Source organism: Ceratotherium simum, chromosome 19 (genome assembly GCF_057802395.1).
Source record: "Ceratotherium simum simum isolate JZ-2026a chromosome 19, ASM5780239v1, whole genome shotgun sequence".
Taxonomy (NCBI): domain Eukaryota; kingdom Metazoa; phylum Chordata; class Mammalia; order Perissodactyla; family Rhinocerotidae; genus Ceratotherium; species Ceratotherium simum.
This window is the reverse complement of record NC_141918.1, coordinates 33,506,456-33,534,373: the sequence shown is the minus strand read 5'-3', so window position 1 is coordinate 33,534,373 and position 27,918 is coordinate 33,506,456. Positions and strand designations below refer to the sequence as shown.

Here is a 27,918-nt window from a genome sequence, read left to right as displayed (position 1 = left end):
CTGGGAATTTAAAATAACTATGAGTAATATGCTAAGGGCTCTAATGGAGAAAGTACACAGTGTGCAAGAACAGATGGGTAATGTAAGCAGAAAGATTGAAATTCTAAGAAAGAATCAAAAGGAAATACTAGTAATCAAAAACGCTGTAACAGAAATGCAGAATGCCTTTGAGGGGCTCATCGGAAGGAGAAGAGAGGAAGGAACAAAAGAAATACTTGAAGTAATAATGGCTGAGAGCTTTCCAAAATTAATGACAGACACCAAACCACCGATCCAGGAAGCTCAGAGGACGCCACGTATAAATACCAAATCTATACCTAGGCATATCATATTCAAACTGCAGGAAACCAAAGACAGAGAAAATCTTGAAAGAAGCCAGAGAGGAAAAAACACCTTACCTACATACAGGAAGAAGGCAAGAAGGCTAAGAATTACATTGGAATTCTGTTTACAAAGCATGCAAGCAGGAAAAAAGTGGAGTGAAATGTTTAGTGTTGAAAGAAAAAATTACCAACCTAGAATTCTTTATACATTGAAATTATCGTTCAAAAGTGAAGGAGAAAAAAGAACTTTCTCAGACAAAAATTGAAGGAATCTTTCACCACTAAGAAATGCTACTTGCAAGAAATGTTAAAGTTCTTCAGAGTAAAGGAAACTGATATATGTCAGAAACTCGGGGGCCGGCCCTGTGGCTTGGTGGTTAAGTGCGCGCGCTGCAATGCTGGTGGCCTGGGTTCGGATCCCGGGTGCGCATCGAGGCACCACTTCTCCGTCCATCCTGAGGCCGAGTCCCACATACAGCAACTAGAAGGATGTGCAGCTATGACATAGAACTATCTACTGGGGCTTTGGGGGGAAAAAATTAAATAAATAAAATCTTTAAAAAAAAAAAAAAAGAAACTCGGATCTACATAAAGAAAGGAAGAGTGTTAGAGAAGGAACAAGTGAAGGTAAAATAAAATGTTTTGTTTTTGTATTCTTAATTGATAACTGTTCAAAATAATAATAGAAACATTGTACTGGGTGATTATAGCTTATGGATAAATGAAATGAATGATAACAATGTTATAAGGGACAGGAAGGAGGAATTGGGAATACTGTTATAAGGTACCTGTACTACTCGTGAAGGGTAGTACAGTGTTATTTGACAGAGGATGCAGAGTAGATGTAAACGTATACAGCAAACTCTAGAGCAAACATTAAAAAAATGTAGTTTTTTCTTTTAATACTTTAAAGATGTCACTCCACTGGTTTGCGTTCTTTTTGGTAGGTTTGGCAGTATGTTTCTGCCCAAAATTTTGAATTTTTAATATTCATGGTTTATAACTCTGTCTTATTCCGGCCCCCATGTGACCAGTTATGCTTAGTAGAACTAATTGGCTGTATCAGTTTGGTACTCTTAAGTAACTAAACATAGTCCTAAGAAAACTTCCCTTTAATTCATATACAGAAGTTGTAGGATATTTGAGTGGGGAGTGGTTTGAGAGGTGGGGGGAGGCTATCCTGCTTCTGTCTTTTGACAGAGCAAATATTAAATGCAGTGTAGTAGTTTAGTTTTATTGTCATTAAGTTTTTGTATGAAAAGACTTTCTTACTTTGACAGTTCTTTCTCAATCTTTAATTTCTTTATCTGTTTTTGGTAATGATCACTTTAAGTGGAATATCTCTCCATAATTTGACAAAATATCTTAAAGTGATTCAAGATTGAAAATACTATATTTAGTGCGTCATTAAATGGAAATAAAGTTGTATAAGTGGTTTTAGTGGCTAATGTTATTTCTCTCAGTTTATTTCTGTGGTACAAACGCAGTAATTCATTTTAATTAATGCATTGACTCTAATGGTATATTCAAAGTTAGATCTTCTCATTAGAGACCTCCAAAGAAAACAATGAGCATGGATAGGTTAAAAAATTACTTAACAGCTTTATTCATATATATTTCACATACCATACAGTTTACCTATGCAAAGTGTACAACTCAGTGTTTTTTGGTGTATTCATAGAGTTGTGCGACCATCACCACAATCAATTTTAGAACATTTCTATCTCTCTAAAAAGAAATGGCATATCCAGTAGCAGTCATTACCCATTCTACTCGACACCGTCAGCCTTTACAACCACTAGATACATTTCTGTCCTTATAAATTTACCTATTTTGGACATTTCACATAAATGGAATTATACAGTGTAGTCTTTTATGTCTGGTTTCTTTAACTTAGCATAATGTTTCCAAGGTTCATCCATGTTATAATATGTATTAGTATTTCATTCCTTTTTATGGCTGAATAAATATTCCATTGTATGGATATTCCGTGTTATATTTATCTGTTCATCAGTTGGTGCACATTTGGGTTATTACCACCTTCTGGCTATTATGAATAATGCTGCTATGAGCATTCTTGTACAAGTTTTTGTGTGGATTTATATTTTTATTTATCTTGGGCATATTTCTTGGGGTAAAATTGCTGGTCATATGATATCTCTCTGTTTAATCTTTTGAGGAACTACCAGACTATTTTTCAAGGAAGCTATACCATTTAACATTCCCACCAGCAGTGTATGAAGCTTCCAGTTTCTCCACAACACTTGTTATTGTCTGACTTTTTAATTATAGCCATCCTAGTGGGTATGAAGTGGTATTTCATTGTGGTTTTGATTTGCATTTCACTGATGGCTACTGATGTAGAGCATCTTTTCAAGTATTTATTGGCCATTTTTATATCTTCCTGGAGAAATGTCTATTCAGAGCCCATGCCCATTTTACAATTGGGTTATTTGTCTTTTTATTACTGAGTTGTAAGAATTGTTTATTCTGGATACAAGTCCCTTATCAAATATGATTTCCAAATAGTTTTCTCTTATTCCTACACTTTCTTGTAGATAGGTAAAATTTTAAGGTCCTTCAGTGTTCAGCTATCATAAAGTATGGTTGAACAATTTACTAGAGTCGCATAATTTAATTACCTATAACATTTTATTTATGTGTCTTTCAAAGTAAATTCAGGCATTTATATACAAATTTGACAGGACACTTAAGTTTTTCTTGATTAGCTGTTAATATTGCGGTAAGCCATCTGAGGTGAATTTTCAGATGGTAGTCAGATTATTAATTTTACTTCGAGAACTTGGATTACTTACTTTTCAATTGAAATACCACCAAGATTAACATGTGTGACCATTCTGGCTAAAACATCTGAAACTAAAACAATATTTGTTTTACAAGCCAGAATTTTTTTTTTCAGAATTTTATTTTTAGCAAAGGTTAATAAACACTAGCTATTTATATAACATTTAGCCTGAGAAGTACACGTTTTCTTGGAGATTCTGGTTTGAAACCACTGTTAGAAGTTTAATTTTTTAAGGCTAGGCTTTTTGGAAGTTATGCTTATATATCTTGGTGTGTGGGCCTTTAAACAGCACCCAAACTGAGGTTCACAATCACTGTGAAAGTCAAGGTAATTACTGACTTCTTTTCTATAATAATAATTGCAAATTAAATTACGTATGAACTTTGGACACGTAATTTCATCAGATTCTTGACCTATTAATTATAAAAGAGTTTCTATGTTACATGTTGCTGTTGGTCATTTTACTGTTGTTTAATGGAAAGTTGGTTCTTAATTCAGTCTCTTCTAGTCCCCCTTGCAAATAGGGAAGAGAGGAGGACATTATAAATATCTTCATTACCATTTGAAAAGAAATTCTATAATTTATAAGGAGAGAAAATAAAAGCAGTCAAATTTTCTACTAGACTCAGTTGAAAGCCTTCTTAGGAGTTACCTAGTGTGAAAAAGACATCCTGTTGTGTCGCTTTTCCAACAAGAAATTCTCAGTTCTCTGACATCAACTGTGGATGTTCTACAATTCAGTTCAGTTGTGGTACTAACTACCCGAAGTTAGTGCAGACCCCACAGGGTAAGGGATCAGTCCCACAAGACTGGCCCTGATTCAGATGCCAGCCACAAATGGGTTCCCCAGGCTACCCGCATATCTGCCCAGCCCACTATAACTTTGGAGGTTCCCACAACCCCCCACCATCTCGGGTTCAGTAAATTCCTAGAACAACTCACAGAACTCAGGAAAGTATTATACTTAAACAGTTTATTATAAAGGATACAGATGAACAGCCAGATGAACAGATACATAGGGCAATGTTCAGAAGGATCCTGAGTGCAGATGCCTCTGTCCCTGTGGAGTTGGGATGCTCCACCAACCAGGAGCTCCCCAAAACTTCGTTGCTCAAGGGTTTTTATTGAAGTTTCATTATAGAGGCATGAATGATTAAATCTTTGGCCATTGGTGATTGAACTAAATCTTAAGTCCCTCTCCCGTCCCTGGAGGTGAGGTTGAGGGGCATGGGGTTGAAAATTTCAACCCTCTAATGATACTTTTGGTTCCTCTGGCAACCAGCCCCAGTTTAGAAGCTATCTAAAGACCCCACCAAGAGTCATCTCCTTAGGATAAATTCAGGTATGGTTGAAAGGGGTTCATTATGAATAACAAAAGACACTCCCATCACTCAGGAATTACTAAGGGTTTTAGAAGCTCTTTGCCAGGAATCAGGCACAAAGACCAAGTACGTATATTTTTATTATACCACACATGCTTATCCAACATGTATCAAACATCCACTGTATTCCAGGCTCTCTGCTAGGCGTTGAGAATAGGAAGAATAAGAAGACATGATAAATTTGTTCAAGGAACTCACACTACGGATGTGGAGACAGACAGTGAAGTTGCATTTTACATGGGAATTAGGTTCTGAGGCAAAGGTATGAGATTAAATCCTCAAAGGCAGAATTTCCCGCGACAGTCTTTTAAATTGCATGAAATAGACCATAATATCTTTCAATAAGTCCAACAGTTTAGTTTTCCTTAGATATAGACATTAATCACTGTTTCCTCATTTGAGCCCTAGTTGAAATAGTTGGACTGCAACCAGGGCCATGTTTTATGAAAACTGTGAACTATATCTTTTAAACAATAGAATCATACTTAGTTGCCTCTCTCAATAGGAGAGGCGTCCACTGTTAGAGGCACAAAGTAACTGAACTGAGACTAACTAAGGAACCACAGCTTTATATGTATACGCTACCTCACGGCGCTAGAACATAGATTTATTGACTGGACACACTGGCGCCATTTAATTGTGTTCTCATATTAAACTTTGTCTGTCTCTCTACCTGTGTCTCTTCCCATTCTCCTTGACCATTTCTATCCTGTAAATAAAATGTACATATGATGTGATTCCATTGTGTATAAACCCATGTATATCATACTATGATAAATGCTATGATATATTTAGACAGGTGCTGTGAGAACATAAATGAGGAAACAAGTTTGAAACTTACTTTTGTAGGTAAAGGAAGGTATGTGTAGGTAAATTAGCAAGTGAGCTGGTCCTTCAAGAATGAGATGCAGTTACAGTGTTTTCCATCTAAATACTAATCATATTCTTTATTTTCTTCAAAAATACTCCTTACATCAGCTCTTTTCCTGTTTCCTCCGTGATGATTCTTCTGGATACATAGAGTATGTTAATTAATTCAAGGAAACGTATTGAGCATGTCTGAGACATGGCTGAGGCAAAGGATTGTAATATCCAGATTTTCTTTGGCTTTTGATGCTTCAAGTTCTCATTTTGCATAATACCGCAAATTGTACTGGTGAATGTAAAAATGGGAAAATTGATCTTCCCCATTGAGGAGAGAGCTATAGGCCAAGATATAATGTGTTCCTTCAGCCACCTACACAGTTCTGTGTAGTTTTACATCTGCCATTTTGCTGTTTGTTTTCTCTATGTCTTATGCTTTTTTGTTTCTCTGTTCTTCCATTACAGCTTTCTTTTATGCTAAATAGATATTTTCTAGTATACTATTTTAATTCCGTTATTGTTGCTTGTATGTGTGTATGTATACGTGTATGTGTGTGTATATATATATCTTTAGTTATTTTCTTCATAGTTGCCCTGGGGATTACACTCAACATCTTAAATTAAAACAATCTAGTTTGCATTAATACCAATTTAATTTTAATAGTATATAAAAACTTGGCTCCAATATAACACCATTCATACAAATTACATCTTTACGCATTATAAGCCCATCAACAAAATTTTATAATTATTATTTTATGTACCTGTCCTTTAAATGAGATAGGCAAAGAAAAGAGTTACAAACAAAAATACATTTTTATTATATTTTGTATTTACCTATGTAGTTACCTTTACTGGTGCTCTTTATTGTTTAGTGTGGATTTAAGTTACTGCCTATTGTTTCTTCATTTCAGCCAGAAAGGAAATATCCTTTAGTATTTCTTGTAGGGCAGGTCTGCTAGGTGTGACGAATTCTCTCAATTTTCGTTTTTTTGAGAATATCTTTTTTTTTTTAGATTTTTATTTATTTATTTATTTTCCCCAAAGCCCCAGTAGACAGTTGTATGTCATAGTTGCACATCCTTCCAGTTGCTGTACGTGGGACACGGCCTCAGCAAGGCCAGAGAAGCGGTGCGTTGGTGCGCGCCCGGGATCCAAACCCGGTCCGCCAGCAGCGGAGTGCGTGCACTCAACCGCCAAGCCACCGGGCCGGCCCTATTTGGGAATATCTTAATTTTTTTTTCACAACTCACCCAGCTCTCCTTTATTTTTGAAGGGTAGTTTTGCTAGATATAGAATTCTTGGCAGACATCTTTTTCTTTCATCACTTTGACTATGTCATCCCACTGCCCCCTGGCCTCTATAGTTTCTCTCTCTTTTTTGTTTTGGTGAGCAAGATTGGTCCTGAGCTAACATCTCTTGCCAGTCTTCTTCTTTTTGCTTGAGGATAATTGTCCCTGAGCTAACATCTGTGCCAGTCTTCCTCTGTTTTGTGTATGGGATGCCACCACGGCATGGCTTGATGAGTGGTGTAGGTCCGCGCCCAGGATCCAAACTGGCGAACCCTGGGCCGCTGAAGCAGAGCATGCAAACTTAACCACTATGCTACTGGGCTGGCCCCTTGGCCTCTGTGGTTTCCAGTGAGAAGTCAGCTATTAATCTTATTGAGGAAAGTTTGTACATGATGAATTGCTTTTATTTTTTGCTTTCAAGATTTTCTCTTTGTCTTTTGACAGATTGGCTATCATATGTCTAGGTGTGGATCTCTTTGAGTTTGTCCTACTTGAAGTTTGTTGAGCTTCTTAGGTATGCAGATTAGTGTTTTCCATCAAATTCAGAAAGTTTTTGGCCGTTATTTTTTCAAATATTCTTTCCACCCCTTTCTTTCTTCTCCTTCTGAAACTCACATTATGTATATGTTGGTATGCTTGTTGGAGTCCTACAGATCTCTGAGGTTCTGTTTTTACTTCATTCTTTTTGTTTTTGTTCCTCAGATTGGAGATCTCAACTGACCTGTCTTCAAGTTCACTGATTCTTTCTTCTGCTAGTTCAAATATGCTGTTGACCCTCTCTAGCAAATTTTTCATTTCTGTTATTGTACATTTCAACTCCAAAAGTTCTGTTTCTTTTTTATAATTTCTCTCTCATTTATATGCTCTATTGTGTGAGACATGATTCTCAAACTTTAATTCTTGAGACATAATTTCCTTTAGTTCTTTGAAATATTTATAATAGCTGGTTTAAAGTCTTTGTCTCGTAAGACCGATGCCTGAGCTGCTGCAGGGACAGTTTCTATTGACTACTTATTTCCTATGTATGGGCCATGTTTTTCCCTGTTTATTTGTATGTCTTAGAATTTTTTTGTTGAAAACTAGACGTTTTAAATAATGTGACAGGCAAGGAAATCACATTCCTCCCTACCCCCGAGATTTGTTTTTACTCTGTTATTGATGTTGCTGTTTGTTTCTTTAGTGACTTTCCTGAACTAATTCTGTATAGTTTCTATTCTTTGAAGTCACTGCTTCGCTAGTTTAGTGGTCAGTTAATTACTGGCCAGAGGTTTCTTTAAATACCTTGAACCAATAGGTCTCATTCCAGCTTTTGCTGAGGGACTCTGTGTGGGTTTGTGTGTGTGTGTGTGTGTGTGTGTTGGAGCAGAGCCTCAGGGTCAGCCAGAAGTGAAAGATTAGGGCCTTATCAGCTCTTCCTGAGCATCCACACAGCTCCTCATAGATGCATAGTCTTCTAAATTCCCAGGACTATATCAGAGCTTTTCAAACCCCCTTATGGATATTTCATTCCTCAGTTTTTCAAGTTTTTTTGGTCAACCTCTTGTTAGCTGCAACTGGTAAAACTCCCTCATGCAACTGCGATGTTAAACCACTGCTGCTGGTTGTTTTAAAAAAATATGGTGCAAATAGGACTATACACATAGAGTGAGCTCTGAGTCTGATCAAATAAAGACAAGCCGTGAGAATGGAGCTTTTTAGCAAGCTGCCAGGCAGGGCAAGTAGTGACACTTTTTTTGAGTAACTCCAAATCTATTCTGACCTATCCAGTGCCTGTTTGGGTTTTTGGTTTTCCCAGGTACCATGGTTGCAAGGCTTTGGTTTTCAAGGCTACTCTGGAGCTCGTGATGGGGGATTAGATTAGGGCAAGTTAAAACACTACAAAGCTTGCTGTTCTTGCTAAGATTCAACTGGTTTTCTTGGGTGACAGTCCTGGGATTACCACAAGCCTTTAGTTAATTTCCAAAGTGCTGGAAAAAGTTGATTTTGACACTATTTGCCAGTGTTCCTTTTGCTTTCAAAGGCGTAGGTTTTCAAAGGTCTTTCCTTTGCCATTCTGGAAGTGCCTCTTCCCATTCTTATATGCTTTTATCTGCATGCTGCTTCCTGTCTCTGATCCATCCTTTCATTGCTTGCCTTTCTCTTATACATTTCTCCTGGACCCTTGGAACTCTGGTTGTGTGGCTAACATGCTTATGTTCTCAGTTATTCACTGACTATTACCTCCCTTTTTGCTTGGCAGCCCTCTCAGGGGCTCCTTCTTTCACATCCCACAAAATCAAAATCCTCTATTCCTCCCTTAATATTAGTATTCCTCAAGTTTCTGGCTTACACCTCTTTTCTTGTCTATCTACTCCCTAGCCATCTTACCCAGTTGTTGCTCATACTCTCAGATCTGTCGTCTTCTCTAGCCCAGATCTCTCTCTTAAGCTCCACATCTGTTTACCTAATTGTGCTTAATGTAAAGCTCCATTTGGAAATTCTATAGACAAGTAAAATTCCACAAGTTCAAAACAGAAATTAACCTATTCTTCTTTCTCGGTTTTCTTTGAATGACATTCCCATCTATCCAGTTGCTTAAACCAAAATTTTGAGTCATCTTTGATTTTTTCTCCTTTACCCTACCCCCAAATTTCAGTCAGTTACCTCTCAATTCTATGCCCTAAATCTTTCTTGATGTTTTCTCCATCTCTGTTGACACCTCTTGCCTGAATTACTCCAACAGCCTCCTAAACATATCATCCTATTATAGGTTCTGTCCCCAGCTTCTCCACAATGTGTCCACAAGAAAAGTTGATAAAATGCAAATCCACTCAGGTCACAGAGTCTTCTCTTTCTCCCTCTCCCTCCCTCCCTTCCTCCCTCCCTCCCTCCCTCTCTCCCTCTCTCTTTCCCTCCCTCCCTCTCTCCCTCTCTCTTTCCCTCCCTCCCTCCCTCCCTCTCTCTCTCTCTCTCTCTCTCTCTCTCATTCTCGCACACTCACACACACTCTCACACACATGCATATTGCCTCTCTGTCGCACTTCTTGTTCCATCCTACTTACATTTTTCCTATTCCCAGGCTATGCCATGTTCTCGTTTGCTTTCAGATTTCTGTACATACTGCAACATTCTTTCTCACTTTGCTCTTTTGTTGCTTCTTCTAGAAAGCGTCCCTATATTCTCACAAATCTGAGTTAGATACTTCTGGATACAGAATTACCATACTGTAATTGCCTATTTACTCATCTTTATCTCTGAGTAGAATGTAAAGTCCATGAGATCAGGAAGTGTGATTATGAGCAGCCTGTGGTCTAGCACCTAACATTAGGCTTCCAGAAATTATTTGATGACTAGAGAATTTATGCCCACATTTATGAATGAAAGAATCAACCATGTTTAGCACTGGAACTACAAAGATACGTTAGACAAATGTATGAATAAGATAGACTTTTGAAACATCTGGTATTTGAGGGATACAGTTTTGTTAGTAATGTGGGATTAGTAACTTAAAGCCAATGATTCTATGTAAAGTCCTGTATACTTTAGTTGAAGAAATAAAATAACATTAATAAATGTGAAACCCCAAAGCATTATTTACAAATGAAAAGAGAAAATGAAGAGGGGGCCAGCCCGGTGGCGCAAGCGGTTAAGTGTGTGCGCTCCGCTGCGGCGGCCCGGGGTTTGCCGGTTCGGATCCCGGGTGCGCACTAACGCACTGCTTGGCAAGCCATGCTGTGGTGGCGTCCCATATAAAGTGGAGGAAGATGGGCACGGATGTTAGCCCAGGGCCAGTCTTCCCCAGCAAAAAAAAAGGAGGATTGGTAGTTGTTAGCACAGGGCTGATCTCCTCACAAAAAACAAAAAAAAAGAAAAGGAAGAGAAACTGTTCAAGAGGAAGTTATATGCATATGCCTTTTGTAAAGTTAGTGATCATACTTAGTTGTTGGTTTGTTTTTTGTTTTTGTTTCTTTTTAAATTTCTGGGTCATTTAGAAGTAGGTGACTCCTTCCTTCCTGCCTTTCTCTTACACAAAGAAAATGTATATCAGCAAAAAGAAGAAAATAAAATCATCCATTGTCTAGTTTAATATATGTAGTTTTATAACTGAAATAAACCTGAATATCACCTGAAATAAATATATTATTAATGTCTCTTCTTTCTAGGAAATATACTTCAACACTGTCTGTTGCTGAGATTGGCAAACTTTTTCTGTAAAGGGCCACATACTATATATTTTAAGCTTTAAGGGCTAGAAGGTCTCTGTCGCAACTACTCAACTCTGCCTGTAGCAAAAGCAGCCACAGATCGTTCCAAATGGGTGTGGTGTGTTCCAAGAAAACTTTATTTACAAAAACAGGCAGCAAGCAGGATTTGGTATGAGAACCATAGATCTATGATATGGATATACCATAATTACTTAATCTCCTATTTTTGGAAATTTATATTCAATTTTTTTTTACCATTAGTAGTAATACTCTTAGCCTCTTAATATCTAAATTTTCATGTACATTCTTAATTTTTTCCTTAGGATAAATTTTGAATATGTAATTTCTAGGGCTAAGTGTAAATTCTTAAGACTTTTGTTTTTTAATGAGAATAGATGATATAACACTTGCTTTCTGACTGTGACTCTGAGTTTTATTTGGTTCATTTTGTGGTTTTGTAGGGATGGGGAAAGAAAGATGGAGTGAAACTTTAGAGAAATAGAAGCAAAGCAAGACTGGAGGGAAGCAGATTGAGTTCATGTTAATGATATAAAACTTACAAAGAGATATTCCAGGAGGAAGAAAATATGAAAAACTCCATAAATACAAATTTTCCTCTTCACATACCAAGTTTTATGTTTGATAGCTCTGTAGAGTTTTGTTTAAAATCTTGTGTAGATTGAGTTTGAGATTTGAGAGATGGGGTTTGCAAATTACAAATAAGCATTTCTTTCTTTCTTTCTTTTTTTTTCCGCTAGGAAAGATTCCCTCTGAGCTGACATCTGTTGCCAGTCTTCCTCTCTATTTTTTTTTCCTTCCCAAAGCCCCAGTACACAGTTGTATATTCTAGTTGTAAGTCCTTCTAGTTCTTCTATGTGAGCCACCACCACAGCATGGCTATTGACAGATGAGTGTTGTGTAGTTCCATGGGGAACCGAACCCAGGCCACCGAAGCAGAGCACACCAAACTTGAACCACTAGGCCGTCAGGGCTGGCTCAATAAGCATTTCTTATTCAGTCTCCTAAGATACTCTTAGGCCAGCATGATTTTGATTGTGGTTACCAATCAGCTTGTTTTAAAAAAAGAAAACGACATTAAACTTTTCTGTTCTGAATGCAAAGAAGACTAATCAGTTAGAGCAGGAATTGGCAAACTACTACTATCCGTGGACCAAATCCCTCCCATTGCCCTTATTGTAAATGAAATTTTATTGGAACACAGCCATACCCATTCACTTAAGTACCGTCTATGGCTACTTTCAGGCTATAACAGCAAAGCTAAGTAGTTGTATCAGAAACAGTGTGGCCTATAAAGTGTAAAATATTCACTGTCTGCCACTTTACAGGAAAAAATTTGCAGACCCCGGAATTAGAGGCATGGTACATGTTAATCTGTTTATTGAAAATGGGTCTACAAAAATAAAAGTAATTTTGCTATAGATAAACTAACAAGATTTTAGATGCACAATTTAATTAAGAGACCAAATCTAGGCATTTAAAATATAGAAGAAAATGTGGGAAAATGACGTAAGAAATGTTGGAATACAGAGAACTTAATGTTTAGAGTAATTTTAAGTTCTGTGAAAGATTAGCTTCAGAGCACCCAAGTACCAGCTGTTACAGAGGCACCCACCTCAGTTATAGAGGCCTTGCTTATACACAGTTGAAAAGTAGCCAACTCCACGGAGTTTTGCCATGATGTCTTTAATAGCCAGCATTTATGCTGTGACAAGATTCCATAGAGCTTTCCTGAAACAACTTTGCTGAAGTCTCTGAATTAAGCAACATCGGTCAAATTAGAAAATCCAAACTCAAAAATTTTTTGAAACCTGTGTAGATAGGCTTATTCTCCCAAAGACAGTCTTTACTCCTACTGCATTTGTTGCCTTAATTCAGTTAGACATGACAGTAAGAGGGGACGGACACTCAGAAGTTAGAGATATTTTCTTTCTTTGGATCCACACGTTACCTAGAAATAGCTAATATCCTGAATCCTTTAAGAATCCCAAATCATTTAGTTAGGTTTCAAAAAGCATAGCTTTCACTAATTTTATAAAAACATTCTTAAAAGAAGCCTGTCTGTGGAACTCTTTGAAGTATAGTGGAAAAGCATCTGGACTGAAGTCTGAAGTTCCTCTTACCTAGGCCGCTAACTACATACTGAAAAAACCTGAGTCCCTAGTACCAGCTACTTACCTCTGGACTACTTTTATGAGAGAGAAGTTTAATGCTTAAGCTACTGATTCGAGGACATTTTCTCACAGCTGAACCTAATCCTAACTGATGGGGGTCAGGGTAGACTAGTTTATCCTGAAGGGGCTTTACATCTGTGTGGCTCCGCACATTTGTGTGGGGTAGAACTGATGGAGGGAAATGGATAGAAGTGGTCTGGTTCTTGTCAAGATAAAGTAAAGCTGTTATAGAACTACAGATTTTACAATAGTAAAAGACATCCTCTGCCAAAAAAAAATTGACTCTCACATTCATTTTTACACATTCCTCTTTCCTTATTTAACTTTTTGAGTTTCTTATTTTATCTTGTTTCTCATCATTTTCTTCTCTATGATATTCTATAGTAGAGCAGTTAGTGCTATGCCAAGAATTCTTTGTGCTGTGGTGGTTCTTCAGGAGGGTGTTCTTGGGGAATGGTGGAGAGTAAGGCACTGAGCCATCCCTAGCTGCTGGAGAACCAGAAGGAGGTACATCTGTGTTGATGTAGTGACTACAGTTTCACGTGGGACTTCGGGTCATTCAGAGTAGGAAAGTGCAATAAGCTGGGGACTCTTCCCATCACCCATGTCCTCTTGTAACCCTGATAGTAGTTCCTTAGTTGTATCAGAGTCCCTCTGTTTTCATAGATTTGTTTCAAATACTCAAGGCTTTCACACCATTCCTTTCTCCTTTCACAATTATTCTGTTTTGCTGAGGGTTCATTCATTCATTTAATAAATTATTAGACACATACAATGTGTTTTGTGCTGGGTCCTGGCGATATTATGATCATTTGAACACAGCACCAGCTCTCAAAGAATTTGCAGTCAAATGGGAGGGTCAGATAAGGAAACAGGCATTTACAAAACAAAATAAGAACTGAAGAGTTAAGGATTGAGGCAGCCAACATTAACTTTTTTTTAAAGTGAACCAGCATGGTTAAATGGAAAGAGCATTGGTCTTAGATTTCGTTGATCGGCTTTCAAATCCTGGTTCAATTACTTAATAGGTATGTGACTTTGGGAAAGTTAACCTTCGTGATACTTGCAGGGTTGTTCTAAGTTTTAGAAATGAGTATATGTAAAGCACTTAGTCCAGTGCCTGCTAAATAAATAATTTCTGCTTTTTTCCTTAATCATACACCACAAATTATTGTAGTTCCAAAGCCTTTAAATAAAAAGATAATTTCTCTGGCCCCTACTTCACAGGAGATGTGAAAAGATACTTTAAAAAATTTTGTGAACACTCTGCCTATAAAGAAACTATTAGTAGGAATCAAATTAATTTCTTGTAAAATTTACCCAAATTTCCCTTATTAAGATATATGGACTGTAAAATTAATATCTTAGAAACTTACAACATTGCTTGTAAAATATGCTATTACATTAGTAATTCTGTAATCACTGGTCTTAGATTTATTTGTCAACTTAAAAGGGACTACTTCTCTGTCTCCCCACCTCCCTCACTCCATGGTTTAGCATGCCAGTTGCTCTTAACCAAACTGTGGTTTATGTCCAGAAGGGTGAAGGTATAACCTTTTTCCGTGAGATATTTAAAAAGCATTCAAGTAGATCATCAGTAAATTGATTAAATATGTTTTCTTAAGACTCATTCATCATTACAATTTGAATTTTTTCTATTTGAAGAATTAAAAACTGCGATATTGAGGAAATAGTACCATGTTGTATATAGAAGTGAAACAAAATAGTCAAAGAATTTGCTTTTAACTGAAAATATTTTTTTTCCTTCCTTTGAAATTAAGTAGCGTAACTGCTGCTAAAAATAGAAACTGAAATTGGGCTAACAGCAACACAATTTGTAATTCTTCAAAAGTGTGAAAGTTAATTCAAATCAGAATACTGCACTCGAGAGTGTATAGATCTTATTCCAGGGGGCCAGCCTGGCGGCGTAGTGGTTAAGTTCATGCACTCCATTTCAGCGGCCCTACGCACCACTTATCAAGCCATGCTGTGGCAGCGTCCCATAAAAAGTAGAGGAAGATGGGCACGGATGTTAGCCCAGGGCCAGTCTTCCTCAGGAAAAAAGAGAAGGATTGGCAACAAATGTTAGCTCGGTGCTAATCTTCCTCACACACACAGAAAGTCTTATTCCATTATGTGACTGATCTTTCTAATTTTGCTATACTTTGTGTAATTAACAATCGTTCCAGATTTCTTTGTTAATTCTCTTATAGCTGTACCTTAAAAATAAGACAAGCTGATGTTATTCACTATAAAAAGTGTAAATACAAGATATCAACAGCACATAGAACTATTTTTTATATATTTTATATAAATCATTCTAAATTATAAATAGGAAATAGTAATCAAACAGATAGTTACTTTCCTACCAAAAGAAGAAGCCCAGTGAAGCAGAGTGGGATAAGGGGTGGGGAAGAAGCCCGAGGGTTGTGTTGGCAGGGCAGCACGGTGATAGTGAGTGACAGCATGAGCAAAATGGATGTGCTCTTCCTTCACTGCTGTTCTCCTTCCTGTTTGAATTAGACAAATGGCATGCACTCAAGGGGAACTAGGGACAATGGTCTGAGGACGGGAACCACTTCCATACAGCCCTGCCAGATTCATGAGAGAAGTGGTGCATCTGCTTTTTGTTGCTGTTGTTACTTAACCTTGTCATGGATACATTCCTGTTTCTGTGACACTTCTTTTGTGGATTTTCACTCATATTACTTTCTTTATCATGGCTCTGCCGGATTGTCTGTTGGCAAGTCAGCACCATTTACCCCCTCTGCACCTTATCTGATTTAATGGCTTCCTGGGAAATGTGCATGCTTGTTTTTTCTCCTCTCATTGTCTCTCCCTCTGTCCCACTCCACCAAATGTGCAATTTAGATATCAAGAAGTCCATTACAGACAATTGATCTGTAGGGGTTTTCTTTTCATTTGTTTTTATCTGTTTTTTTTTTTTCTAATAGAAAAATTTCATTTTTACTCCCCTCTCTCCCCCAAAAAATTCTACGTACTGTAACTGCTTTTACCCTCTCCTTTCTTCCAGAGCTGTCTCTGTCTTAGGGAAGTCTCTTGTTTGAAAACATTTATGCTAAGACAGACATTCATTGATTTATTTAATGAACTTTCAGTTAATTTTTGTAAGCTTCATAACTCTGTGCTAAGTGGTGTTACAGGGTGATTCAGTGAAGTAGATAAAACTAGTTAGTTTGTGAGGGTCAAATATTCAAACATTTTCATCAAAACTACTGTTTAAATCATACTATAATGCTTATGTTTATAAAATGCTTCTAAAAGTTCTGTTGTAAAATGTAGTTAATACATAGGCTTTAACTGTGAGTTAATTTTCTTCAACCGTTACCTTAGATACCCTTACTTTATATTAGAACATTTAAATGACTTGCATTCTGAGCTTTGTAATGTGAAAATTTTAAAATGCATCTCAAGACTAAATTTTATGATGTGTTACATTTCAGGTCAGAAGACGTGTCTTCATCTACATGGCATCTTTCCTTACCTCTATGTGCCATACGATGGTTATGGACAGCAGCCAGAAAGGTATCTTTCTCAGATGGCATTCAGTATCGACAGAGCACTTAATGTGGCTTTAGGCAATCCATCTTCCACTGCTCAGCACGTGTTCAAAGTGTCATTAGTATCAGGAATGTAAGTATATGATATCTTTTTAAATTTTCATTTATCTCTAGTATTTCTATTGCTATTCTAATTGAAAGAAAACTTATCTGATTCAAACGTATTCTGTTCGTTTTTCTTTTACTTCTAATCTAATGGAACTGGGGCAGATCTCTTGCTATAACTTTATAAAGTAAATTTTTATTGCAATGAAAGATAGATGGTTAATGGTGTTTTTTGTTTTAACTTTTTCCATTTCTCTGCTTGCTAGAGCTGTAGAAATTCATGTCATTCATTCATCATATGTTATCAAGCACCTTCTATGTGCCATGCACTGTTCTAGGTGCTTAGAATATATTGGTGGACAAAAAAAAGATCCCTGCCCTCATGGAGGTTACATTCTAGTAATGGGAAACAGAAAATAAGCAGTAGCTATAACATGAAATAAATGTGTTTATTACATGATAATTAGTGCTATAGAACAAAAGACGTAGAGCAGGATAAGAAGGATCAGTAACATGGAGTGGGGAAGTGGACTGGTGGCAATTTTACATAGGGTAATCCGAGAACGTGTCGTCGACATGGTAAATGACGTTCGAGCAAAGACTTTAAGGTGAGGCAGTAGGAACAGCATGGAGGCCAGGTGGTTGGAATGGAGAGAGAAGAGAGTAGGACAGAATGAGGTTAGAGAGATATGAGAGGATGGAGATCATGCTGGCCAATGGTTCTCAAAGTAAGGTTTCCATACTTTGGTTTCCAGGATAACCAGCATCAGCTTTACCTGGTTTGACAGCCATAAGAATGCACCACTCAGATCTCCAAGTATAGGGAGCATAATTGAACAACAGCCCCAGCTGCTGCACTGAAATCCATCTATCATCCCATATAGCTGAAGCTGCTTTCTGTAGGCTTCTCCCAGCCAATGACTAAGCATGGCAAGGATGCTAAGGCAGGTTCCTGGGAGACATGTGAGAACTCTCCAACAGCCTTTCTGACCTTTCATTAGAAGCATGCTGCAATGGTATTTTCCACTGATTTTCCCTCTGTCCCTCTCTTCTTCACTTGGGAGCACACCTGTATCTAAGTCTGGTGGCTGTCGCAGCCTCTCCTGGGTCCCTTCTCATTTTCTCTCACAAGTGTTTCCCCTAATAAATTTCTTGTACATTTTGGCATCTACTTCTCGGAGGACTCAGACTAACACACCTGGGAACTTAGTCAAGATACATTCTTGGGTCCCACCCCAGACTAAATGAATCAGAAACTCTGGGGTTGGGCATCAATTTGTGTTTTAATAAGCCTTTCTGATTATTTGAATTCATACTAAAGTTTGAGAACCACTGCAGTAGGCTGTTCTAAGGACGTTGACTTTTACTCTGAGCTACTGCATGATTTTGAGCAGCCACGATCTAACTTAAACTTGAAAGGATTACTTTAGCAACTGTGTGAAGAATAGATTATAGTGGGATAAAAGTAGAAGCAGGGAGAGCATTAGGAGTCTGTTTATTAAGCTGGCTGAGAAAATATGGTGGCTTGAATTAGGGTAGTAGTAGGGGAATAATGAGAAGTGGTTAACTTCTGGATCTATTCTGAGGGTTGAGTCAACAAGATTTGCTGTCTGACTGGATGAGGGTTGTGAGAGGAGTCAAGGATGACTATAAAATTTTGAGTCTGTGCTGCTGTAAGGATGGAAGGTGCAGATAGAGCAGGCTGGCAGGAAAGATTTGGAGTTCCTACCATTTTGAGTTTGATATGTCTGTGCGAAATCCATCTTAAATCTATCTACTTCTTCTACCTTAATCTCGGCTTTCCTCTGGACCACCACAGTATCCCTGTAATTGAATTCCCTTCTTCCATTCTTGTCTCACTCTAGAGCCGCAAAAGCACCCTTCTTATCATGTCAATTGGATCCTTTAAAAATAATTTAAAATCCTCGAGTAGCTTCATATTGCTCATAGAAAAAAATTTAAGCTTCTCACCCCAGTCTGTGTGATCTGATCCCTGCCTGCCCCTACAACTTAGTTCACTTTGTTCCATCCCGAAACACTGGTCTCCTTTCAGTTCCTCTGAGGTGCTGAGCTCTTCCCCACCTTTGTATGTGCAAAGGTGCTGTACCCTTTCCTTGAGTGCTGTACCCTTCTCCAGTTCCTTCAGATCCTTCAACTCTCTAGAGACGTTTTCTCTGACTTCCCCACTTAAAATAGGTTGTCACTATTATTATTCTGTATCTTAGCCTGTTCTTTGTTTCCTGTAGCATTTTATTTAGTTTGCAGTTATTTTAATTTTTTGTTGATTTACTTAATTTTTGTGTTTCTCTCACCAGCAGGTAAGCTCCATGAGAAAAAGGACCGTGTTTGTCTTGTCCATCTTTATATCCCTAGCATATTGTGTGGTGTTAAGCACTTAATAAATATGGCTCAATAACTATTTGGTTGAATAAATGAAGGGGGTGAAAGTCCATATCCATCCTGTGACAGCAACAATTAGGTTAAAGATCATCATTAGCTTTATATTCTAATTTTTTTATGTTTAATGGTTTCTAAGGACTTTCCTATACATAATTCCATTTCAAAGTGGAATTTCCAGACAGCCTAGTGAAATGAAAATTAGTCACCAATCTTTCTATATTTTTGATGGGTATTTGTTAAAGGCACTGCCATATTTTTAAGAGTAGTTGAGTTCCAAATCTGGATACCTGCTGGCAAAAGATGAGCTGTTCAGTCTAATTTACGGCTGCCATTCTCTTTTTTCTCCTATTCTAATTTTTTTTTCTTACCTAGATTCCCTTTTCCCTTACCATAAATTCTAGCTTCTATGATTACTTTACTCCTTCAATATTACCTACTTCTTTAAGGTAGACAAGGCTGCACATAGCTACCTAAAATTTGTGCAAGGTTTAATTCCAGTCTTCCTAGACTACACATTATCCAGAGGCTGGGTTAAGAGATAGATAAGACCATGACTTTAGGCTCATTTCTGGGATTCCTTGCCACCTAGCTACCATGATTCTGGAAAATATCCTATAAAGAGAGTCTTAATCCATCTAAGTTGATTAACTGAGATTTTTTGCTATCCATGCTCACTTTCCTTCTCATTGTTATATTAAAATACTAACTCTAATTATCGAATATAATTTTTAAGCATAAAAATATCTACTCTCAAATTCTGCTTTATTCTACTTTCTTCCCCCTAAAGAGTTACCCTGTTGAGGAATTCTTTCAGCAAAATCAACTAAAGCCAACAGCAGAAAGTAAGGGTTGCAGGTTAAATTATACAGAGACTTTCTTGGCCAGAAGAAGCAGAAAACTGAATTTATAAAATTTCCAGGCTATATTTTGGAGCAATAAATATGAAAACAGAATCTTAGATTTACAAAGAATTTTAGAGGTTTGATAGTCTTAATTTATATTCAGTTTTTGAAATTTATGAGATTCTAATTGTAAAAACCTAAGGATTGTTAGCAAAACCAAAACAAAGCAAAGAACCAATGGGAATTTCTTTTTGTGTTTTTCCCATTTATTTGGCTAAAGATAACCCATGTCTTTAGACAGAGAGGTATATTTATATATATGAAAAATACCATAGCAGGAGGAATAAAGAGATGAATTTTGCCAGTGAGAGAGAATGAGATCGTTCGTGTAATGTGTCTTTCTTTCACCCCTTCTTTCATAGCAGCAAAAATGGGGTGAGCAGCAGCAAACTAGACAGGAAGTGGTAAGTGTTATTAAAAAAAAAGTCAAGAAAGGCGAAGAGGAAGGGATAGGGAGTGATGGTCTGAGAAGACCTTTCTGAGGAGGTGAGTTTAAAGCAGACACTTGAATGAAGATTGAAAGCAAGCAATGCAAAGGCTCAGGGCAGAGCTTTCCAGGCAGAGGGAATGGCAAGTTACCCGAGAGTGGATCAGGTTAGAGGAGCTGAAATGTTTAGAATGGTGGAGGACAAAGGAAGAGTGGTATGACATAAGATTGAAGTGGGTGGCAAGGATGAGATAAAGAATCTTTAGACCTTGGTAAATAGTTGGATTTTTTTTAATAGAAATTGCTTTACAGCAATCATACAGATGTCTCTGACCTAAGGGCTTGAAACAGCTGTAAAAAATTGTTTAAATATACCCTAAATAATGATTCTGCTGCCAAATTATTCCTATATTTGATGTCCATTACAGACATGTCAGACATGACAGAAATGGTGTCCTAATGAGGGAAAGTTCTATCTAGTGCCCATCATAAGGGACAGTATTTTTAAAATGAAAAGTGATTGGGTTTGTCCACCTAAAGGCTTAACCAACCACTTATTTGCAGACAAACGCTAGGCAGATACAAAATCTTATCTGTTCATATATTGTTTCTAATTACATCATCTTAGAAAATGGTAGTCTGAATATCAGAAGTACTGGTGTAGTTTCAGATCCTCCTGAAATGATATAAGATGATGGCCCAGCTTATTTCATCTTTCACTGAAAACTTCTTTCTCTCCCTATCGTGTAGATTTTTGCTTCTCCCTTTCCCCATTGCAGCTGATGCCCTGAGAAAACCCCAGCCTCAGCATGACTAGGGTCGTTAAGTAAGGCCATGGTCTTTTCAATCTCTTAAGTTCCTGTCCACACAGTTTTCACAGGCTTCATTTGATTTGGATGTGTGTTATATACACATACATATGTATATGAAATAGGTAAATTGTCTCTGCCTAGTGAACTCGAAAAATTAATAATAAACAAAGACAAATAAGGAAAGTTATATAAATGCTGTTAATTAAAGGACTTTGTTGATGAAGAGCTTTAGTTTTTGACAGAAAAAAGGGGAAATGGAAGGTGCCTGAAAGGTTTCTGTTTTTCTCATACATGGTCAGAGTAAAGAGAAAAGAGCCACTTTTTAATAGAGTCATAGTGATTGAAATTAAGATATGAATAGTTTGCTGCTCCTTTTTTCCCCTAGTTTTTTGAAAGTGGTATTTTTAAACTTTTTAAAAGAAGTAACCAGATTTCAGTATTTCATATCTTAACCTGTGGTAGATTTAATTGAAAGGTCTTGGAGTTTTTTTTGTTGTTTTTTGGTAATATTAAATATAAGTAAGACTGAATTAGACCAGCTGAATCTAATTAGGGCTATAAGTTGCATTATTTCATCTCTGAATGATGAAAATAATATGGAATATCTTTTTCTTTTATTTCAGGCCTTTTTATGGTTATCATGAGAAGGAAAGACACTTTATGAAGATCTATCTTTACAATCCTGCAATGGTGAAAAGGTACAAAGATAAATGAAGTAAAAATATGAATAACTATCATTAAATAATTTAATAATAAAAAGAAAAATCTAGAAGAAAGGCCTATATAGTTTGTAGCATTATTAAAAAGGAGATCATATTATATACATATATGTGTAAAGAGAGAGACCCATGGCCTGGACTCTAGGAAGGATATTTTAAGGGTGAAGGGACCTTGGTTTATAGCCCTTGACTGCTTCTTTTCTGTCTTATAGAGTTTGTGGAAGTAGATAAGGGGAGATGATGGCTGTCTTCTATGATCTTAGTGCCCTGCTGGCCAGACCAGATGTTCAATACCAAGAGAAATTTGCCCTTCAGTTTCAAAGCAGGGAGAAATGTGTGAGAGTGAGGCCAGAGGGGGAGGGCTCCCAAGATCTCAGAATCCTGTTGACTCCTTATTTGATGTCAGTGAAATTTTATATCACAGATTTTTTGTTTGTTTTATTTCTGGTTGTTTTTTTCCTTCTCTCAATAAGTCTCTCTGCCTAAGCTTATTCCCTCAGACGTCCTGGAGTCTAAGTTATTGCGAGTAGAAAGGGCACATATAGAGAAGACTTCAGTCATTCTTTAGGGTTCAAAATAAGGGTTTTCACTCTTTCTGGTGACAAGCTAGAGTAAAAGTGGCCTTGGAGAATTGCTGTCGTTTTTTCAGAAGATTGTCTCTGCTAGTAGGTACTAGGTTCCAAAAGGTAACCTTTTGGTGAGACACAAATTGGATGTTTCCCCAGAGTGAATTTAGGCACCAGGAGAGAGAGGCACAGCCACCAGGGATAGGATTTACTCTAAATTAGGCCAGTTGAGTACTTCACTGAATCATAGCCCTCATCCCAATGGTTAGTCCCTTCTCTGAGTAACCAGTGAAAACTAGTTTTCTGCATAACCTTCCCCTAAGCTTACCCCAAACAGCTTCTGTTATGTAGGGCACCAAAGTAATTTTCCAGAATAGGCACTTACAGACAATGAAGTTTCTTATACCAGTTCTTGTCTAGCCACACTTTCTCATATTCTTAGAGTGCAAAAGAGCAGTCCTTGTGGATTCTTACCCTCTCTTGTACACACAGTGGTAAGAGAGTGAACCTCAGTCATTTTCCTCTTTCTTGGCCCCAGTTGTGCTAGAGAGGGAACCACGAATAAAATTTGCCTAAGTCTTTTATGAATAACCTATAAACTGTAGTTCTACTTGAAGTATAAATATAATCTGTTTTTCTTCCTTGTGACTGTAGCATCAAATACTTATTGAACTATTTCTAGTAAGTTTGCTTTAATTTATATAGTTAGCTTATTACAGTGCCTGTCTGAAATTCCCTGATTTATTGACAGATTGATTCATTTATTCATTTTTTAATAAATATTTATAAAATGCCTACATTGGTATTTGATCCATTATGGAATTTGCTGGGTAAACAGTGGTGAACACAGTTTGCATGGTTCTAGCTCTCAGGGATCTTACAGCCTAGCAGGGAAGAGAGACAGTAAACAAGCAACCCAAATATATACCAAAAATGTGATACACGCAATTAAGGAAAAGAACAGGGTTCTATGAAAGAAGATATTTTCTCTTTTTTTGTTATTTTTTATAGTACCTTTATACATGAATCATTTGTGTTATGGTATTTAACTAAAACATAATGTAGTGGTTAAGAGTCCAGACTCTGAAACCAGATTACCTGCATTCAAAATCTGGCTCTGCTACTTACCAGCTGGGTGACTTTAGGCAAATTATTTAATCTCTCTGTGCCTTAGCTTCCTCATCTGTAAATAGGGTTAATGTTAGTACACATTGTTCTGATGATCAAATGTGCTAATATTTGTCAGTCACTCAGTGCCTGGCACATTATAAGCACTGTGTAAATATTTGCTAGAGTATGTATGTAAAATGTTAAAGTGCAACTTTTGGGCCTTACCCTCACTCTTAACTCTGTTCCTTAGAGACAATCACTTTTAAGAATTTGGTGTATGTCCTTCTATTTTTCATACATATATATGCACATATCCTTTTTTTAAAATTTCCATATAAAACTGGTATCATATTAGAATCTAATACCACGGGAGCAAAGATTTTTTTCTGCTGTGTTTGCTGCTGAATCTCCAGTGTTTACAACAGCGTCTGGCACATAGTAGTTAGTCAGTAACTATTTGTGGATGAATGAATGAAAACTATACATATCATTTGGAGACTGGCCTCTTGCTTCTTCTTCTTGCTCGTCTCCTGTGATCTTGAGTTCCATTCTTCTGAAACTACTACTCTTGACCACACCCTGGAACTTTCCTACCTCTCAGCTTTTACATGCACACATCTTGGTTTCTGACTACAATCTTCTTTTTTTTTAACAAATTTTTGAGGTATAATTTACATGCCACACAATTCACACATATTAAATATACACAATTCAATGATTTTTAGTAAATTTACTGAGTTGGGTACCTATCACTGTAATTCAGTTTTAGAACCTTTTCATGGCTCCAGTAAGTCCTTTATGTCTGTTTTTTCTGTCTTTTTAACTCTGCCCCTGAGTTGCTCCCACTTCAAACTCCTTGGCCCCACTGCTACTGCCCCATTTTGTAACCTCCTCCTACAATTAATTTCTTTCCTTTCCATCTTAGATTCTATTCTTTATCTTCTCAGCTCCTTTGCCTGCCAGGTGAAACCATCAATTCTGGATTCATCCATTTATTTACTTTCTCTCTGCTAAACTCTGGTTTCTGATTACTGCAGGATACAAAAAAATCACAACAGATTGGTGCCACTGTAAATTCCTGGTCTTCAACTTCACCTGGGCCCTACCTTACCCTGCCTTACTTCTGCTTTTCTCTAATCAGTTCTCTCCTTACTGTTCTCCAGCCTCTTTACTCAAATGTTAAGCCTCTCCTGAGGCTTTGTCTCCTACTTCATAGAGAAAATAGAACCCATCAGTCTAGGACAGTAGTTGCCAATGTGTGGACGGGATTCCTGAGACCCTTGCCGGGGATCTGCATTGTCAAAATTATTTTCATAATACTAAGATGTGATTCACCTGTTGGTGACTGCTGGCACCTTGGCCCAAGTCAAGTTATAATGATTTACAACATACAAAAATCAGTTGCATTTCTATACACTAACAACGAAGTAGCAGAAAGAGAAATTAAAAATACAATCCCATTTACAATTGCAACAGAAAGAAGAAAATGCCTAGGAATAAACTTAACCAAAGAGGTGAAAGATCTGCACACCAAAAACTATAAAACATTGCTGAAAGAAATTGAAGAAGACACAAAGAAATGGAAGGATATTCCATGCTCTTGGATTGGAAGAATTAACATAGTTAAGACGTCCATACTTCCTAAAGCAATCTATAGATTCAATGCAATCCCTATCAAAGTTCCAACAACATTTTTCACAGAAATAGAACAAAGAATCCTAAAATTTATATGGAACAACAAAAGACCCCGAATAGCTAAAGGAATCCTGAGAAAAAAGAACAAAGCTGGAGGTATCACACTCCCTGATTTCAAAATATACTACAAAGCTATAGTAACCAAAACAGCATTGTACTGGCACAAAAACAGACACCCAGATCAATGGAATAGAATCGAAAGCCCAGAAATAAACCCACACATCTATGGACAGCTAATCTTTGACAAAGGAGCCAAGAACATACGATGGAGAAAAGAAAGTCTCTTCAACAAGTGGTGTTGGGAAAACTGGACAGCCACATGCAAAAAAATGAAAGTAGACCCTTACCTTACACGATACACAAAAATTAACTCCAAATGGATTAAATACTTGAACATAAGACCTGAAACTACGAAACTTCTAGAAGAAAACATAGGCAGTACGCTCTTCAACATTGGTCTTAGCAACATATTTTCAAGCACCATGTCTGACCGGGCAAGAGAAACAATAGAAAAAATGAAACAAATGGGACTACATCAAACTAAAAAGCTTCTGCACAGCAAAGGAAACCATCAACAAAACGAAAGACAACCTAATAATTGGGAGAAGATATTTGCAAACCATATATCTGATAAGGGGTTAATCTCCAAAATATATAAAGAACTCATGCATCTCAACAACAAAAAAACTACCAACCCAATTAAAAAATGGGCAAAAGACCTGAACAGACGTTTCTCCAAAGAAGATATGCAGATGGCCAAGAGACACATGAAAAGATGTTCAAAATCATTAACTATCAGGGAAATGCAAATCAAAACTACAATGAGATATCACCTCACGCCCGTCAGAATGGCTGTAATTAACAAGACAGGAAACAACATGTGTTGGAGAGGATGTGGAGAGAAGGGAACTCTCATACACTGCTGGTGGGAGTGCAAACTGGTACAGCCATTATGGAAAACAGTATGGAGATTCCTCAAAAAATCAAGGATAGAACTACCATATGATCTAGCTATTCCACTGCTGGCTATTTAGCCAAAGAACTTGAAAACACCCATGCGTAAAGATACATGCACCCCTGTGTTCATTGCAGCATTATTCACAATAGCCAAGACTTGGAAGCAACCTAGGTGCCCATCAAGGGACGAATGGATAAAGAAGATGTGGTATATGGAATACTACTTTCCATATGGAAAGTAGTATTGGAATGGAATACTACTCAGCCATAAGAAACAATGAAATCCAGCCATTTGTGACAACATGGATGGACATTGAGGGTATTATGCAAAGTGAAATAAATCAGAGGGAGAAGGTCAAATACCATATGATTTCCTTCATTAAGTGGTAGATAATAACAGCAATAAACAAACACATAGAGACAGAGATTGGATTGGTGGTTGCCAGAGGGGAAGGGGGGAGGGCGGAGGGCGAAAGGGGTAATTTGGCACATGTGTGTGGTGATGGGTTGTAATTAGTATTTGGGTGGTGAACATGATGTAATCTATGCAGAAGTAGAAGTATAATGATGTACACCTGAAATTTATACAATGTTATAAACCAATGTTACTGCAATAAACAAAAAATTAAAAAAAAATAAAGTAGATAAAAAATTAAAAAAAAAAAAAGTTATAATGATTTGCCTGTTTGACAGACATCTTCTCAACAATGAACAAAGTGAGCCTGTCACTTCAAAGAAGAAAACTCATAGTATTTGTTGCCAATGATAAAATTTGAGCTTTTAAGGAAACATGAGAATTTTGGAAAACTTTATTGCTAATGTAAACTTAACAGCTTTCTAGTACTTAAAGATTTTTCTGATGAGATAGATGATGATATTAACAAATGATTTTTTTTCATATCATTTAATGAAATTTGTCAACATTTAGAATATCTGTATAACTTAGTGGATCTATATTTTCCAAATGACCAGTGCATGATGTTAGAAAATCAGGCATGGGTAAAATTATTCCAAGTGTAAGACAGACCAGTAGATTTTAATGTAACAGAGTACAAAGAGTTCACTGATACTGTTTCAAATTCCACATTGTTGCTAACCTTTAAGAAACTACCACTCCCTGGTGGCGTAGTGGTTAAGGTCGTGTGCTTTGCTTCGGCAGCCCGGGGTTCACAGGTTCGGATCCCAGGTGCAGACTTATGCACCACTTACCAAGCCATGCTGTGGCAGGCGTCCCACATCTAAAGTAGAGGAAGATGGGCACGGATGTTAGCCCAGGGCCAGTCTTCCTTAGCAAAAAGAAGAGGGTTGGTGACAGATGTTAGCTCAGGGCTAATCTTCCTCACCAAACAAACAAACAAAAAACTACCATTCCATTGCATTTCCTTGTAGTATCAAAGAAGAAAATCAACATTTATCTGAAAAGGCTATTCAGTTACTCTTCCTTTTTCTACCCACATATCTACGTGAGGCTGGATTTTCTTCCAAAACAATATATCACAACAGATTGAGCAGAAGCAGATGTGAGAATCCAGCTGTCTTCTGTTAAACAGACAGAGATTTTCAAACATATAAAACAATTCCTCTTTTCTCACTAAATTGTTTTTGTTTTAGAAAATATAGTTATTTTTTATAAAACAATGTTATGTTAAGATATGATGGGT

At 37.1% G+C, this 27,918-nt stretch overlaps 1 protein-coding gene across 3 annotated transcripts in view; it reads left to right on the top strand.

The window, feature by feature from the left end:
* The window catches only part of REV3L (REV3 like, DNA directed polymerase zeta catalytic subunit), a 175,678-nt gene that overhangs the window by 38,666 nt on the left and 109,094 nt on the right, over window positions 1–27,918 (top strand). For all 3 annotated transcript variants that reach the window (XM_004422219.3, XM_087444009.1, XM_087444011.1), the window contains exons 3-4: window positions 16,508–16,697; window positions 21,834–21,908. In XM_004422219.3, the coding sequence (XP_004422276.1) occupies window positions 16,508–16,697; window positions 21,834–21,908 (265 nt within the window). The remainder of the gene's footprint in view (window positions 1–16,507; window positions 16,698–21,833; window positions 21,909–27,918) is intronic.